This window comes from Pseudopodoces humilis, chromosome 1, assembly GCF_049639895.1.
Source record: "Pseudopodoces humilis isolate 2021_Gansu_Grassland_sample_001 chromosome 1, ASM4963989v1, whole genome shotgun sequence".
Taxonomy (NCBI): Eukaryota; Metazoa; Chordata; class Aves; order Passeriformes; family Paridae; genus Pseudopodoces; species Pseudopodoces humilis.
The window spans coordinates 19,992,885-20,011,336 of NC_142200.1; the positions used below are offsets into that span (position 1 = coordinate 19,992,885).

The window sequence follows — 18,452 nt, forward strand, 5'->3', positions numbered from 1 at the left end:
TCTTCTCTGTATTTTCAAGATACTGCTGAAGATCATAAGGCTTGGGGTTTTTATTTTTCATTCTTTTTTTTTGTTTGGGTGCTTAAAGCATTTAATTGGCAGTAGGAAACTCATGAAACAATCTAAACTATGCTTCATCAAGGAAGTGTTTTTGATAAGAATTATTATTCCTAGAGATACTTTCAGTTTGAGCAGATTGGGCTTTTAAACTACAGGGGTAAAAATTTGCATTTATTTGCAGTTGTGTTTTGAGCTGATCACTAACTTGGTTGCTCCTTCAAAATCTTTTGGCTTTGATTAGCTGTTTTTTTTTGTAGCCTTAATTCCATTTTCAAGGCAAGAAGTAATTACTGCAGGAGATAAAGTAATAGAAACACCAGCTATATGTTGGTAATTGAGTATCTGTGGTCACTGTCTTTATGGATTACTTAGATGTTTGGGGAGTTGATTTTTTGAAAACCTAAATAAAATAAAACCCAAACCAACCAACCAAACCAAAAAGCTTCCTAGGAATGGCAGTGATCATCTATGTTTAGCAGACCAAATTTTATTTACTTGGTCTAGTGTTCCCATTTCTATCTGTCCACGGGATCTGTGAGGTTGCTTTTTTGATCGGTCACACTTTCTGTGTCTCTGTTAATTTCAGACTAAATATAGATAGAAAGCTTGAAAACAGAGGTGAATGTAGGGGCTTATTTCTGCTAGCAGCAGCATGACTTTAGATGCTGTTGTCTTCTTTTAGGCATTCAAACTGAGAAATTAAGAGACTGAAAAAGAATGTTTGTCTAGTAGATGCTCTGTACCAGATCTTTTATGTCTAAAATGTTTTCCTTTCTTTGTTTTGGGTTTGTTGTTGGTTTTGTTTTGTTTTCCTCATCTTGTAATATTGAACTTCTCTGACACTGAAAGTTGGCAGCTTTTGTTCCCCTAACTTAAAATGAGAAAATCTAGCTTGGGCAGAGACGTTTCAGGAATCCAACATCAAAGAATAAATATAGTTTAGATTTGGAATACTGACTCATCATCTGTGTTTTGGTAATTGTTACTATGGCCATTACTGGTTTTTTGGTTTGTTTTTCTGTGATATCTAACTCTATGCCTGTGCAGTTTATATATACTGAACTGCTTCCCACTTACCTGTTTGCATGTGCAGTCATATAAACCCCAGCTTCTGGGTTTCCAGTTAAATGAAGGTGTCTTACTGGAAGACCTTCCATTTTTATTCAAAAGTAATTAAATCCAGTATGAATTTTTGTGGGTAGTATTTTCCAGCAGAAATTCTTCAAGGTGAAAATCCTGAGATAGTTTAGCAGAGAAGTCAGTTCAGGTGTTTCTTTCATTTTGGAAAATAGGAAGGAGGTCTTGAAAGGTTAATGGAAAAGACAGTAATCTAGGGGACAATTTAAAGCACACAAGAAACCACTACAAAAGAGCCAGTCATGTTTGCAAATATTTTTCCTTCACTTTTCATTGTTTTGACCTTTAGCATTTGGGACAGAACTCTGTAGGAGACTGTGATGAGGGTTGTTAACTTTTGTTTGTGGGAGGTGAGGTACCAACCTGAGAGGCATGGCTGAAACTTTTGGAAATCTGATAGTGCTCCCAAGTGCATCAGTTTCACCAACAATCTGAGACTGACAGTGTATAGACATGTTGCTCAGGTACTGAGTTTTCTCCACCAAATAAATCTCATCAGTTGCTCAGGAATCCAAATCAATGAGTACATTCTTCTGATATTTCAGATATCAGTCTACACTTGCACTGTATCAACCTTGTGCCATATGTATCAGAGCCAAGTGTATCTGTAGTGCAGTAATGGCAAATACACTGGTTTTTCCCTGCTTGACTGTAATTTAGGTGCAAACCAAGCCTTTCATTTTTTCAAGTATATTCTACTTAGCTATTGAGACACTAAGATTTTTTCAGTAGTCTGCATCATCTTCAAGTGTGTTAATTTCTCTGGTGTGAAATCAGAATTTGTAGCTGAACAGGAGTCTCTGGTTTACAGAAACTTTGGGCAGTTGGTTGAATGGCCCTCTGGAGGTGAATGCAGCATTGATCCTGAAGCACTTAGGTCACAGCTGCTAATATTTTGATGGAAGAGAGAGAAAAAAATGTGATTGGCAGGTTTCTCTAATATTCAGCTTCTGGTACAAAGCTGTTTGTTTTTAAAAGATATGTTAGCAAGATGAAAACTCAAAATGAGAGTGTCTTGGAGCAAAAATTAATTGCCTTCCATACATAACTCGGAGGCTTCAGGCCTGCTAACTTCTGAAGATGCATCTCATTAGACTACAGTAGGTTCTGATCACAGTTCTTTCTCAGAATGTGCAATGTTTATGCCATGGCATGTATTAATAATCATGACATGGATTAGTATTTGTGTTACTTCTGTGCTGTGTTGGTAGATGCCCTCCAGAACAAAATAGTTCTCTAATGATTTAACTAATGCTAGAGACTCTTATCAGGGTATAAAAGAGAATTGCTTGTAATTGCTTCTGTCCTTTCCTCCTGCTGCTTTTCTTTTTCCCAAAATACTGGTGAGCATTTGGTAAGAGCTGTACTGAATGAATCCTGTGTCACTCAAGGACACACACATACCTTTTGGAATGCACACTTCTAGGCATGAAAACAGTAAAAAAAATACGTAAATCCAGACTTATGAAACTAAAAATGTTTCCACTTTTAAACTTCTGTGGTGAAAAGTCTTCTAATTCAGAGGACAGATAAATGTACTGGATAGTGGGACTTTCTTAATGGCTGTGTTCAGTTTCCCCTCAGACGGCTGAAGTAATTAAACGTGGTGTATTGTAATCTGAGAGTCAGTCAAAGGTACTGATCTGGGAGATAACCACTACAGAGACTAGATATCATGTACCTCTCTTTCAGATCTGTAGCTGTAGAAGACAGCATTTGATTTTATACTAGTTTAAGTTGGGGGATTTTTTTTCATTTTTTGTGAAGCTGGAAGTGGAAGAAAAATTTGAGTTACTAGTAGTAAGGAACTTAAGAAAGAACATGTTTGTCCTGTAGCTGCACTTGCTGAGGAGCAATGAAACATTACAAATGTTTCTCAATGAACAGAATTCACTGTTTTGTGGAATCACTCAAATTCTCTGTAGTTTGTGAGCCATTTCAATGCAAGGAGGAACAGGAATTTGCAAAAGTGAGGTTGTAACTTTGTGTAGTTACAGCAACATGGATACAAAACCCAGTTTAGGAGGGAGGAGATCAGACCTGTGAGGTCCACACAGGTATAGTATGAAGCAAATGAACAAAGTGATGCAGTGGAAAGAAACCAGATGAGTTTTGATAAAATGTTAAAAAGGAGAAAAAGGCAAGAGGAATAAGCAATAATTAGAAACTTTCCCAGCATGTCAGGTTATAATGATGCATTATTGAGACATAGTATCCTGATTTTTTTAAAACTTGACGTTGTTTGCAGTTACTTACTTTGAGAAGTGAAAGATAAGAATTGTTTAACTGATGAAACAGTGAATTCGATAATTGATTTCTTGGGTAGCTTGGAAGATACCTTCCTGACTATACTTAGCAATGGAATAGTGGAATTATGTAGCTTTTTAGTTAATTTCAAATAGCCAGAATTTCAAGCAGAAACTTTTTTTTCAATGTCACAGGTCAAGAGATCTTTTCATCTCTAGTTCTGTGGGCAGTGTTGTGTTCTTAAAGCACCATGTAAACTCTTAATAAACTGTCCAAATTAATGGTCATATATATGCTATTGCTAAAGTTAAGGGAAATAATAAAATAGTATCTTTCTTTCTTTCTTTACTTCATCAGAAACAGTGATTTTTGGGGGGGGGCATGCTGATCTTGAGACAATATGGATATCTTTATTTTCAGGTTTATAATCTTTATTTTCAGGTTCAACATTCATGGGTACCTTGAAAAAAAGAAAACAATTCCAAGTTCATTTTTTTTGCATTTATATGTTTTTATAGATGCATTTATAATATAATTTTCTTAGACTTTGTATTTCTGTGTTTGTAGGATGGAACAAAGTTTATTTCTATCGGAGCTCTATATTCTGAGCTTGTGGCTGTCAGCAGTAAAGGAGAACTCTATCAGTGGAAGTGGAGTGAATCAGAGCCTTACAGAAATGCACAGGTACTGTATAGCTTTAAATATTCCCCTTCAGAATTATTTATATGCTTTGAATATCTAAAATACTTTTTTTGTTTCTAAAGAATCCTTCGCTGCATCATCCACGAGCCATGTTCTTGGGCTTAACCAATGAAAAGATTGTGCTCCTTTCTGCAAATAGTATTAGAGCAACTGTTGCCACAGAAAATAACAAGGTATGAAATGTTCACTGGTTGCTGAATTTGACAAAGCTGTGTTTTTTCAATTGTTTGCACTATATTATAGAGAAGTAGTTACTTCAGCTTCATCTGCACTAGAAAGTACTTAATTCATTTACTCATTCCTTTCTTTTCCTTCCCATCTGATGTTTTGTAGAAATACAGAAAATTTAAAAAAAATTACATCTATCAGATTTAGAGCTGAAACAGTGAAAAAATACCTGGTTTTTCTGATTATCTGAAACACTCAACTTTTTGCTGTTACAGTAGAAACTGACTCTGGTTTGAGAATAGAGAAGCTTGTTAATGTTCTGTAAAGATTTAGTAGAAAAACTAAGGACATTGAAGCTTTCAGTGATGTAAAGTAAGTTAGCTAAGTATGCTTTTTAGCCTAGTTAGAGTGAACTTGAAAATGATTTGGTAAAGACACCAACACATCCATATGCTTTATGACAGGTTTCTCCTTTTGTTTTTTTCCAACTTTTTTTGTTAAGGTTGAGGACTGGAAATAGAAGGGAAAACAATTCTGAAAAGCTCTCTTTTGGGGAAAGAAAAGATGGTAGGGGATAAATTTCCAAAGGGTATAATTGTTTCTTTATTTCCCCCCTTTCAGTAACCAGTAAACCAGTAAATATTTTTCTTTTTCTTTTTTTTTTTTTCCCTCTACCTTCTCTGTTCCTTTCTTTCCTTCTCCCTTAGGTTGCTACATGGGTAGATGAAACTTTAAGTTCCGTAGCCTCTAAATTAGAACACACTGCACAGACATACTCAGAGCTTCAGGGAGAACGGATTGTTTCCTTACATTGTTGTGCTCTTTACACGTGTGCTCAACTAGAGAACAACTTGTATTGGTGGTAAGTATTGGGTTGTGTACAGCAGTGTGGATGCTCTGGGTGTCTTCATGTCTCTAGCTCTAACAAGAGTTGCAAAACTACTGAACCACCATTGTTCTGAGTTTGGTAAATCTGCACTTGATCTTAGGTTCCCTTTATAAAATATATTTATTCTGTTTTTTAATGCCTAAAGCTTTTGGATCCAATTGTAACATCTTTAACAGAATAAGGTCATTCTTTTAGGAGATGTGTGTAAATGCTTTAGCATTCAGATGTATCAGTACTACACAGGATCAGAGAATAACCTTCTCTATGCCTTTTGGGTCTTTTTCAGATTATAAATATGGAACAAACATATGAGGTCAATGTCCCTCTCTCTCTGGCTCTGTTAGAAGATTTGGTCTGTTAGTTTGTGTTCTAAATCGTAAAGAAGGGGAAAAAATAACATCAAATGCTCCCTCTGGAGTTTGTTGTTAAAATATAACCCTTTCAAACATAAAGTATGAAATACTAGTTAAAATATTTCAACTAACAACTTCATGATTAAGATGCCAACACCGAAAAACTCAAACAAACCAAAGCAGAAAACAAACCCTCAAAAAGAATACTTCCTAAAGGGCTCTGAAATGAGTTTGTAATTTAAATGAATTCATTGAGTAATACTAATGCATTGTCAACATGCATTATTTTTCAGTGTGTCAGGAGCCATTGCATTATGTATCATGCCTGAAGTTCAAGTGGCTTTGAGGCATGGATGAGTTAAATACTTGATGATGAGCTGGAAATGAGAGCATTGAAAATTAATTGTATGAAACAGCTTTCTCATTAAATTCTTTTAACTCTGGAAAATATTTAAGTAGATTTGTAGCCAGACTTGTAAACTTCTGGTCCTTGGTTCTTTCATTATGCCATGGCTGACATGGCACACTTTAATTACTCTTTGTATAGAAACTGCTAAGCCATAGCATTGGACATACTTGGCTATTAGATCCTTCCATATTTAGTGGAATAATCGGTGCAAGATACAAAATTATTTATTAGCATTTACATGTAGTCTTTGAAATCAATTTATGTTATAACATGTCTTTTTCTGGTTAAATGTCAGCTGTGGTGATTTTATGTTACCAGATTTATGCAGAAGCTTCTGTTACTATTGATACCCTTAGTTACAGTGATCTGTAGTACATGAGACAGGATTTCAATTTCCAGTGTTTCACAGGACTGATGCTTTTTACGTTTTACTTAACATGATGGAGCTTCTTGAATCAAAGCTTCTAACTGTATAAGCCACTGACTAAAACATGAAGTATCAAAATAATAAGCATGCTTAACTGTATATGCAGGATGATTTTTAACTAAACCGAGTAGATCCCATTAAAAAGGAAGCGGGTTTTTCCCCCTCTTGCAGTCTTAAAGTCTGTCGTAAGAGCCCCAGACTCCTTCAGCCATGTACCCAGAGAGAAAGTGAAGGTTTTAGAATTTAGAAACAAAAATCATGTTCCCAGAGATTGCAAATTCTGGAAGTTATCACTAGTCAAGGGAAAGATACCTTCAAGTTCAGAGAGGCAGGCTGCATCTTGAAAGCTGTGACTGGAGTATGCTACTTATAACAGAGGTTTTGCAGTGCTTCAGACTGGAAGGAAAGCCATTTGGCAGTGAAATAAATAGTGTGCTCTGCCTCTTCCTCCTCCTCCATATAAATTGGGGTAGTTCAGATGAATTTGGAAAGTGGGGATACATATGGAAAAAGATGACATTTCTGCAGTGCTTTGAGATTTCGGAGAAGGTGTCACACACACTTTAATGTTTGCTCATGATTACATTAAGCAGAAGGAATAAACTCTTCAAAGTTCTGAACAAAGCTTTTCTTTCACAGCCTTTTTAAAATAACATGCATTTTTCCACAGGGGTGTAGTTCCTTTCAGCCAAAGGAAGAAAATGCTAGAAAAGGCCAGAGCAAAAAATAAAAAGCCGAAGTCTAGTGCTGGTATCTCCTCTATGCCAAACATAACTGTTGGAACCCAGGCAAGTACACCTGTCACCAGTGGCACTTCTACCATGCTATATGATGAGCTTACAACATGCTCTTAAAATAAGACAATAAAATTATTTGGCACAAAAAGTTATGTACAAAAGTGATAGCAATGATGTGAAATTAAAATAGTATATTTGAATTATATGGCTGTAAATGGCTGTCTTGTTAGTACTGTTACTGTTCTATGACTCCTGCTGCACAGAAGAACAAGCTGTACTCATGCAAAATACTTCTATTTTATTTTACATACTGATTCTGTATTTTGAGAGAAAGTAAGTATAGAAATACAGTTCCCAGTAGAACAAATAGCTTTGCACATGATTAGGCATTTAAATGCCTGCAGTATTAGTGTCTGGGTTTGATTTATTTATGCAGTGTGATAGACCAAAGTTTGAAGCCTTTACCAAAAAGGCTAATAACTGGTACAGAGGATTTTTTTTGTAAATAGTACTAGAACTAATATGAGACATAGCAGCTCTTTCCCAGGGAACACATTTCTTTTGATTCCAAAACCATTCTAATTGACACTGTGATGAGTCTCTGTTATTGGATTAATTGTTCTTTTTGTAGTTGAGCATCTAAATATTATACATTAAAGTTTCACTGCTAAAGCTGTTGCACAACATCTTTTTTGTACATAATGCTGACTTTCCTCTTCATCTTAAGTTTCTATTCCTTAAGTTTTCTATTTTGACTACTACATATGCCACCAAGAAAACAATGTACATATGATTTCCCTCAGTAGAATTAATTTTTCTCATAGAAATAATTATTTCTATATCTAGGTGTGTTTAAGAAATAACCCCCTCTATCATGCTGGAGCAGTTGCTTTTTCAATCAATGCTGGAATTCCTAAAGTTGGTGTGCTAATGGAATCTGTTTGGAACATGAATGACAGCTGTCGATTTCAGCTTCGGTCCCCTGAGAGCTTGAAAAACATGGAGAAAGCCAGCAAAACTACTGAGGCAAAGTAAGTGTGGAGAACATGTGTGCATACACGCAGATTGTTGATTTGATACTCTCTTGAACTGGGGAGTAATAATGGAAAAGGAAGGTCAGTTCTTTATCATTTTGAAAATTTTGCCGTCTTCATAAGGTAGTAGGTTTCTTGTAGGCTTGGCTAGATGTGCAGAAATGCTTACTGCAGGAAGGGTGTCTCAGTTGTGTGAAAGCACTGTGTACATGTGAAATGCAGGAGGAGTATTAAATGAAGGCTTGCCTACAGTGTTTGGTAAAGTTTCCAAGATTTTATATTTCAGTAGCTGAAAATGGAAGCAGTCGTTTCCTGGCTCTTCATGAGATTAAACAGATCTGTTTCAGTCCCTCCATAATAATAAAAACATTATTTTGGGGGTTGACAGTTGCCATTTAAATGTTTCTTATAGCAGATTTAAACAATTTCAAGTAAAGCTTGAAAATGTTTAGCAGTTCTGGAGTTTCAGGTAATTGTATAAAGCTAATAATTCTTTCCTCAGATGAAGCTCATCATGTTTATTTTCTGTAATAGTGTATCACTGCTCAGTTAAAGTTAAGCTAATCCCTGATTAAGCAGCATTGCACCATCCCCAACCTCAAGATTTATAGCCTTGTTGTTTAGGATGGTCATTTACAAGTGTGGAGTTACTTCTTTGAGGTATTATTAAAGGAGCAATGCTGGGATACATTGGCGCTTTGTCTATTGTCACAGAAAACATTTCACTTTTTTCTTGCTTCATTCTGAGAACTAACTTTTATTCTAGACCTGAAAGCAAACAGGAACCAGTGAAAACTGAGATGGGTCCTCCACCATCCCCAGCTTCCACTTGTAGTGATGCATCCTCAATAGCAAGCAGTGCATCAATGCCATATAGTAAGTAACGTGTAGCTCAGAGTAAACATAAATAATTGTGTAGATAAGAGGTTTCCATAAAAGGCAGTGATTCTACAGTGATTCTGTACTAATTTCAGAATTCTTTGGTCTTTCAGTCTGTGCTGCAGTATAGATAAAGGATTTTGTAATAGACTTTGAATAATCTGTGAATTGTCAGTGTTAAATAAATGTATAAGCAGTGAGTCCTCAATGTAAGGTGTGTCTGCGCAAGCATAACAGTTCTCACAATCAAAGATATCTTTCAGGAGGTGATCAAGAGGAAATTCTGAAGATTTATTAATTTTTAATTGCAATGTGGTAATGAGTTTCTTTGCAGCCCAGAAATTGAACTTGTTTTGGAAAACTTCTTTAAAGATTAAGCTGCTGTTGAACAGCTCGCCTTGTAGTTGAAAGTCAATGCAGAAAGCAGTAGTTTCTATCGGTTACAAAATAGGTATCTAAAGCAAGACATTCTTTATTAACATACAAAAGCAGTCAGGGAAGTTTCATAGTACAAGTTGTGCTTAAAAACCTGAAAGACTACATAAAAATTTGTGTAACTGGACTCCTTAAGCACTTTTTTCCTCTCAATTTAAACACATAAATTTATAAAATGTAATTACATTGCTGTTATTTGAAGAAACCTTCTCTCTGTGGCTTTTCCTTCTAATTGTTCACAAACTTCAGTTTTAAGAAGCATTGACCTAATGACTCAAATGGCCTTGTGCAGTGACTGACAATCTCATCTGCCCAGATCTGCAGTGCTCACTAATTTTACTAAGGTCTTTTACTATTGATTTCTTTTGCAGTTCATTCAGCTGTAATTTTCCATTGGCTACAACTTCACTTGGGTTTTTGAATTAGTGTTTGAAGTTAATTGTACAATTAGCTTAGAAGTTCTCTTCTTCTTACTTTAAATATGTTGCTAGTATTAATTACACTGTATACTCAACTTGGAAGATTAAAGGTTCTTGTCGCTGTTAATTTAGCCATGTTATGTATTGAGATTTGATTCTGAGTACAATACAGTTGCTGTTCAGATAAAGTCTGCAGCAAATCTAACTGTATTGCAATTTCCATTAGCCCAGACAACTATTCTCATTTGCTGTTCCAGAAGTTTGCCAAGTAATCCATATGTGGTAGGCAAGCAGACTTTTTGTAAGGTTGATATAAAGCACTCTTATCAGGGGTGACTGAATGGTCTCACAGTGTCAGCCATTTTACAGCACGAGTATGAGAGCCCTGCCAAAACAGGGCTTGTTCCTTGTATTTTAATTTTTTGTATTTTAGTTACTGTAGTGTTTAAAATTTAAAAAAAATATTGTATTCTAATTACTTTTCTTAAATATCTTTAAAAATTGTTTTTCTTATCATATAGGCTTCATTAGTTCGAAATCCACAGAAAAACACGAAAGTGACGTGATATACTTGTTAGGTAGCTCTGACTAACCTCTTACTAATTTCTACATTTGACTGCTGATAATCTCTTGGGGGAAAAGGTTTGGTGTTTACTGAACATTGCATTTTAATGCTTTGATTAAGCATGTCAAGTCTTTCTTTTTGCTAATAACTTCTTTGTCTCAGAGCGACGACGATCTACTCCTGCCCCAAAAGAGGAGGAGAAAGTGAATGAGGAACAGTGGTCTCTGAGGGAAGTTGTGTTTGTGGAAGATGTTAAGAATGTTCCTGTTGGCAAGGTTTGTCTAAAATCTATAATACACTGTCCCACTGTTTTTGGGGAGGGGGGGGAAAAAAAAGGTTTTTCTTTTAGATAAGCTAACTGTTTAAAAAAAAAAATCATACTTTTGGGGGATGCTTGAGAATGTTTCTGATGAGTATTTTAGCTGTGTTTATATTTTTCTATAACAGAACGGTAATAATAGAGCAGGTGTGTTGTGAGTAAAATGTGATAAATCTCAAAAATTTTAAGTTAATCCCCAATATTAAGGAAAACAGATGATGTTTCATCCAAAATATTATTTTGTTGTGTTGAGCAATAACTTACACATGTCCAATGAGATTTTGAAGGGTTCCACCAATTTTGCCTGACTTTTACATACACATAGGTAGAATATTTGGGTGAATCTCATGTTCTGTGAACCAAAGAACAGAAATATTTTGGTTAGAAATTACACACTTCATTAATATGATTATAAAGTTATTTAGTACTCCAGAAAATCCCTTTGCTTAATCCTTTTAATGTTTTCATTTTGTCTCTAATAAATCTTCGCTCTGACTCAAGAGCCACATAGAGGAAAAGAGTCCTTTTTCCCCTTGGCACTGTTGTGTGATGTTAGGAGCAATTCGGTCCTCTAGACGGTTCTCTGGTATGCTTTTCAAAAATAAAAGCAAGGAGAAAACCAATAAGGTTTTCCTCAAAAGAAAAAGATTGGGTTGCTTTCTACTTGATTCATAGAAGGTTTAAAAAAATGTGATCGATGACTTTCCAACAGAAGGCAGCTGAAGTTAGTAAGAGTTATTTTAGTTTCATCCCTAATGGATTTACTTGTGTGGCAGCGTAAAATTTGCCTTGAGTAGTATATTTCGAAAGAGCAGGCTCACAATGAATTTTCATTGTCAAGTTTAGGTCATTTTTGCAAAAGGGAATATGGAGCAACTTAGTTCACTGTAACACTTCAATTTCTGTAAATAAGATTTTGAGATCTAGTTGAAGTTGCTGAAAGCATTGTTTTCCTCTTATACCATCTTTGGGAAAGTCCCTCTTGTCCTTATCTGTCCTTCTTGTTTTAGATCCTAAGATTTTCAGTACAGAGAGTGTTCTTCTATTTCTGTATACAGTTGCAAAGGTGTCTGTGCATTGCATCAAGATCTACTATAATCAGTATAAAAGAACTTGAATTTTTATATTTTCACTGGAATGCTAAAATCAGTAAGTGGCATGTCTTCAGAATACAGTTTCTGGTGCTGATTCTATTCTAGATTAGTTGTTTATGGCAAAAATGCTTGTTTTCTTTCATAAAGCATGCTGTCCTTTTCCAGTGATATATACTGCCATTCATATTTTCCCTTTAACAGTTTTATAATACTTGTTCTTCAGGGCTTGCTAGAGTAGAATCCAGCAGACAAAATCATAACTACTTTTTGCCTGGTGGTGTCCAGGTTAAAGTCAGAAATGCAGTTTATTAACTGCAATAAACAAGTTTAAGCCTTGTTATATGTTCTGTTGTAATTTGGATCAGTTGTGTGATTGCATGAGGAAAAACCAGAGGCATCTCAGTGTGCAGAAGAGTTACCCTTGGCAGTTTTCTCCGCCAGACTCCAGAGCAATGTTGTTCATTATGGGACACTAATGTTTCTAATTGAGCTTGTTGTGAGCTAAATTAAGCACAAAGAGGATTTTAATTCTGAATAGTATGACTATTGTATCCATAAGTAATTTTTCAATGTGTGTGTACAGAGGTTCAGACTGCAAAAACATGATTAGATGGGCTTGGGCTCTTAGGACTTACTGAGTTAAGAAGTTCTACCCTTTTATAGTCCACCCAGATATACATTAATCTGGTATTCCATGTCTTCTGTTTACCTATGGACAGTCTGAAAAGTCACATCTTTGATGTATTGTTATGGGTGGCTTCAGTGGCATGAGCATCTTGCATGAGAACATATTATTCCAGTATAACCTGGGCACATGTTAGCCTTGGTGTTTCAAAAAATTGGAAAGGATTTGAAACCTCTTTGAGTTTTATGAACTCGATGTTACAAAGTGTGGTGTCAATGGAGCAACACTTAGCTTCCCTCAAAGTGCTGTCATCCAGTAAAATACATGGTTATGGAGCATGTCAGTACTTTGGCATCTTTGTGAAATGCACACGTAATTTGGTGGATATTTTTTGAGCACAATATGAAGTCAATTGCACTAAACTAACCGATTTCTGAGGCAAAAAATCTTGCTTTATTTAATAATTCAGATTTGAAGGAGTAAGAGGAATAAAGCAATTATTTTGTACCTGTAAAATTGTTTTATTTTTTACCTTTTACCTGTAAGAGCATCTGAAAGTTTGAACATTTATATTCATTAAAATAAAATTAATTAGGTAGCCATGAGCTTCTGTCAAAATGTTTGCCACCTGTTAAAATTATTTATATAATTCTTTGTTTTACAGAAAAAGGAAAATATTCACTTAGTCTTTGGGAGGTAGAATTTAGAGATAGGAAAGGAAGGGGTTCAGATTTACTGATGTGCAGCCTGTGTTCCTGAATGAGTTTTGTTTCTAGAAATCTTATGTCCTCGTGGTTTTGGATATATGCAGCAGGTTCACGATGTCTCTAAAAAATGTTTGTTTAAAAATCTTTCCACGACCCCTACTGTGTTCTGTGGAAAGGTGGGCAGATAGAAGGTGTTGACTTCTAAAGTGCCTGTGTCTCTCTGGGCGTTTTGTTGATAATGTAGCAGCTCTCCCCTGAGTGCTAAAGGTCGCAAGATGAGTGTTTGTGATTATTCTGATACCAGTAGATTGTGCATTTTGCACACTGCTTTGTAAGTGTGGATTTCATATGATGCCAGAGCAGTGAATGACCAGAGTGTGACGAGAGTGCAAAGTTCTTACACTGGGGTGGTCTTGAAAGAGATTAAGAATGCATGTCTGCTATATACACTCTTGTAGTTAGTCATCTCCTTGCTCCTTGGAATTTATTACCTTCCAATCTCATTTCAATTTAAATCCTTCATTACTTGGAGCAAAATTAAGCCTTTTTTCCTCCAAGTCTGTCACTAGATGGAAGAGGTAATCATTCCAGGATTATCAACCTCTAATGGAAGACTGATGGAATGAAATAGCCTGGCACTTGTCCCATCTCTTGTCTGTGTTGGTGAGAAGTCTGATGGAGTGTTCTTTTAGTGTTGTTGAGAAGAGATACAGGCTGAAATAAGCCTTTGTTACTGCTCATTAGTATCAGAGGGATAAAAGCTTTCTTCTGTTGATCCCATGTGCTTTGGGATATTTTACTTAACCACATTAGCTTCTGGATCTCTTCTTCTGAAATGGCTTAAATGGTGTTTGAAACCACTGCTAGAACAGAGGGATGGGGAACCTGGGTTGGAGCTGCTTTTTTCTTCTTTGGCAGCTGCGGTTCGTTTTGGTCTGAGGCTTTCCATTGGCAGTGTCCAAGGCCTCCCCAAACAGCTTCTGGTCATCAAAGTTATCCTCAACCAGGTGAGAATCCTGTGTATTACCAGTTTTGCAGTTCCTACATTCAGAAAACTATCAGCTCCTAGGAATTTTGTAAAACATAAATTTGCATTGAGTAGTTTGTTCTTACTTTGTATTGCATTATTTCAGTCAGTCACTTGAACTTATTGTTTTTTGTTTTTTGTTTTTTTTTCTTTGATTCCTGTCTAAGATTGAAGCCTTCCAATGAGAAGGATAAATCGAAAAAGCTCAGACTGGATTTTGTCCTAGAAGAGTTGTTCACTCCCTATTAGGATTCTGTAATCTTTCAAAGTTGAGTATTTTTTAAAATAGTGCCAGTATTTCTTTGAAGGTGTTCATTCTACCTTTGGGGTAGAGATGAAGCCTTTTCTGTGATGTTAAAATTTCTTCCATTTCAAAAAGAAAATTGGATAGGAACTAAAAAAAAATTATTTTCCCTAATCTTCTGCTGTTGTGTTTTGAGGAAGAATGTGGTGATTCTGGAAAGATTCAATGATTTCCAGTGGCATTCTGCTGTTAGGGACTGTGGAAGTGGGTTGATAGTAAGGATAAAGAAGTTAACAACTGTGTTCATATTTTAGTTTCTCAAATATTTTTTTTTAATTCTATTAAAAAGACCAGGTGTCATTATCTTGTAGTTGAAAATGGCCTAAAAAGACACTCTGTTTTTCAGAAAAAATTACTTAATTTTCTGTTTTTTGTTGCTTGCTTTTTTCATTCAATTCATTCTCTTATTAAGACCTAGTAAGGCACATATTGTATATGTAGTTATGTAAAATGCTTGTTTCTAATTGGTGAAACTTTGCAGTTAGCAGTTTCAGCAGTACATTTGTTCTGTAAGCTAAAGCATCTTAATCCTTTAAGTTTTTGCATTTTATTTTTGTAATGAGTTTTTCAGTTATCTCAGACTTATATAAATTCAGTTAAAGAGGAATGTTTATGTTGTATATTTATCTTGTTTGGTGCTGGTTCACTGTGCCAGATCTTGTTTTGGAGTTTTCTGTGTACAGTTATTATAAAATGCTTCTCTCAAGCTTGTTACTACATCAGGGGATAGTTTTATTTTCTTTCTGTATACCGACAGCTGTAGTATTAACTTTAACTAAGTAACTGATTTTACTTTGAAGAGGTTGTTATCTTCTTAGCAAAATCTTAATAAGCATATTTTTTTAGTTTTTAAAGATACATGATCTTCCTCGAGAATGGGAAGAAATATTTGTCATGTGGATGCCATAAGAATTCCAGCACTTAAAAACTGTCATTTCTCGGAATACATCAAAAGTGATATAAGTGAGAGATGATGTAGTTGATATCACTAAGAGCAAACAGAAAGCATGCAGTAAAAACTTTTTAATTATGGAGGTAGGATATGTTAAAGATTGGAGAATTGTACCTTTTCTTAAGGTGTGCTTCCATCAGAAGGCAGCCCAAGTTTATAAAGTTCACGTAACAACATTTAGTCATTTAAAAAAAAAAGAAAGAGACTCTGCATGGTGGACTAGAAGCTCTGATTGAACCAATGGTGTGTGATTACAGGCTTATAAGTTAGTCTGATTATTTTAGAAACATCTAAATATACATGGAAAAACTTTTTTTACTAAACCACGGTTTTTGTCTAGAGAGTTGTCTTGCCAATCTCAATACAAATCTGTCTTTGTATAGTCCAGATGATGGTTAATGTTTGTGAATCTTGACTAAGTCTGAATTTCAAAATTTTTGGGTAGTATTCTTACAGCTGTCAGTGATGTTCTACTACTAGAACTTGTAATTCTGCTTCTAGAGTGAAGGTTCAGCATGTAGGGAGAAACTGCTGTAACTCTATCCACAGTAATCTTTGTTACAGAAAAAATCAGCTAATGCTTTAAGGTTTGTCAATATATCGTTTTCTCTAGTGCACTTGATAGGCTGCACTTACCTAAAGAAATTGGGAGAAAACATGGAAGTGCCTGGATTTTTCTTACATCCAGTATCTTGAAAATTTGAGATACATTTTTTTATGGTTGGAGACTTTCAGAAAGGTTTAACAAAGGTTACTTTGTTAAGCACTTTCTGCATAGATCCTATGGAGAAATTAGGGCTTATTAAAGACTGATGGTTGCTTATATTTAGTTTTGATCAAGACTGAGAGCATACAGACTTCTTATTTCTGCTCATAATTCAATATTGTCTGTTCTTTCCCCATCCCCTTTTGCCTTAGTTTTGTTTTCATTTTGAGAAAACTGTGGTCTCATCTGGAAATTCAAAGGGCTTTGCTGTTTGGTGATAGCACAAGTTTCTGTATCAAGGAAGCCTGTTTTGACAGTTCTGATTAGATATGCATGGCAGTAACTCTTCAGAGAGGCTTACAGTCTTAGAGATGTCTGTGTCAGTGTGGGGTTGAAAAGCTTCTGTTTCCTTGGGGGGCCAGAGAAGGACAGACACACACACATGAGGAACATGTGGATACACTTGTCTGTATCCTTCAGTCCTAAGGGAGTGGGTGGAGAACTTGATCATTGGGTGTACAGAACAAGTACTAGACCCATAAACTAACAGGTCTTTTTTCCACGGTGTAGTCTTGTTGAGGAAAGAACACTAAAAATTTTCAGGTGGGACCAAAAAAAGTTTTTTCCTTTATCTTTTAGTATAAGAGCTAGAGGGCACTTGAGGAAGGAGCAGTGTAGACTTTGTTGTTGTTGAATTGTTGGCTAATGTATGGAATTCAGTGCCACAAGAATAGTGTTTATTTCCAAAAGTGATTGCACAAATTAATAAGAGAAAGGTCTGTCCAGGCTATTAAACATGAAATTGTCCTGCTGTTTCCAGGAGGTGGAAGTTGGAAAGAGACCAGGGGCGTACTAGTAGGAGCTTCTCTAGTCAACTGATATTGGCTCCTGATGGATGTAGGATGTTGAAATGGAGGGACCTTTGATATGATTAAGGATGCTTATGAGGTCAATAGGAAATCCAAGTTTTTCAAATTACAGTAATTTTAGCAAAATGACAAGGCTAATGACCAAGAACTATACAATTTTATCACTGGATATTGTAAAATTTTTCCTCTCTCTGAAAAAGGTGTGGTTTATATTGAAGTAAATCAGATTCTGTTCAGCCTTTTGGTAATACTCTAATGTGTTCTGCCTGTAGGTGCTAAAAGTGGATGGTGCATATGTTGCTGTGAAATTTCCAGGCACCTCCAATAATGCAAACTGTCAGAACAGTTCTAATTCCGATCCCGATCCTTCTTCTCTCCTCCAAGACTGTAGGCTGCTCAGAATAGATGAACTGCAGGTATGTGTTTGTGAAACATGGAGGAAAAGAATTAGTATTTTGAAGTGTCAGCACTGTGTATGCTTAATTGCAGCTAAAAATTTTACATTTGTTTTCAGGTCGTGAAAACTGGCGGAACTCCAAAAGTTCCTGACTGTTTTCAGAGAACACCCAAGAAGTTGTGTATTCCTGAAAAAACAGAGATCCTAGCAGTAAATGTAGATTCAAAAGGTAAGTAGGACTTACCCTGTGAGTCCAAATCTGTTGGTTTCTTTATTACCTGTCTGTCATCCAAGTGAAAAACACCTACTTTCAAAATGACATAAACAGGTGCTTCCATTGATAAGAATAATTTCTTGAAAGTGCTTTAGTTAGCAGTTCTTTTACTGGATGCCATCCATAAAACACATTAACTTTTTTCTTCATGTGTCTTTGAAGGAGTGCATGCTGTTCTGAAAACTGGAAACTGGGTTCGATACTGCATATTTGATCTTGCCACAGGAAAGGCTGAACAGGAAAATAATTTCCCTACTAGTAGCATTGCATTCCTGGGTCAGAATGAGAGAAGTGTTGCTATTTTTACAGCTGGACAGGTTTGTGGTTTTGTGTCTCAATCATTTAACCTCACTGCACTTCACTTCTGTCAACTTTGAATGAGATGGTACAGCCTTCTGTAAGACTTCCAAAATCTTGCAAAGAAACAGTTTTTCAAACAGGTTATGAAAAACTTGCTGCTACCTTCAATATTTTGATGGCAGGAGGGGAATAGCAATGAACTTACCTAAACACATCTTACTTAAACTATGCCTTGAATGTAAAAAAAGGGGAAAAAAAGGTGACAGAATGGTTCTTGCATTAGTATCAACTTGTTATCTAGCTGCATTTTGGAATGTGATCTAGCTATATTTTGAAACTGGGTCAGATATAAATCTACTCTTGAGAATAAATGGAAATATTAACAAAAAATTAATCTGTAATTGACTAAAAGTACAG

At 35.7% G+C, this 18,452-nt stretch overlaps 1 protein-coding gene across 2 annotated transcripts in view; it reads left to right on the plus strand.

Moving 5' to 3' along the window:
- UBR5 (ubiquitin protein ligase E3 component n-recognin 5) overlaps window positions 1-18,452 on the plus strand; it is an 85,033-nt gene that overhangs the window by 33,197 nt on the left and 33,384 nt on the right. For both annotated transcript variants that reach the window (XM_014255144.2, XM_005516979.3), the window contains exons 10-19: window positions 4,012-4,128; window positions 4,209-4,319; window positions 5,022-5,176; window positions 7,063-7,180; window positions 7,976-8,160; window positions 8,930-9,039; window positions 10,624-10,736; window positions 17,337-17,480; window positions 17,579-17,690; window positions 17,898-18,052. In XM_014255144.2, the coding sequence (XP_014110619.1) occupies window positions 4,012-4,128; window positions 4,209-4,319; window positions 5,022-5,176; window positions 7,063-7,180; window positions 7,976-8,160; window positions 8,930-9,039; window positions 10,624-10,736; window positions 17,337-17,480; window positions 17,579-17,690; window positions 17,898-18,052 (1,320 nt within the window). The remainder of the gene's footprint in view (window positions 1-4,011; window positions 4,129-4,208; window positions 4,320-5,021; window positions 5,177-7,062; window positions 7,181-7,975; window positions 8,161-8,929; window positions 9,040-10,623; window positions 10,737-17,336; window positions 17,481-17,578; window positions 17,691-17,897; window positions 18,053-18,452) is intronic.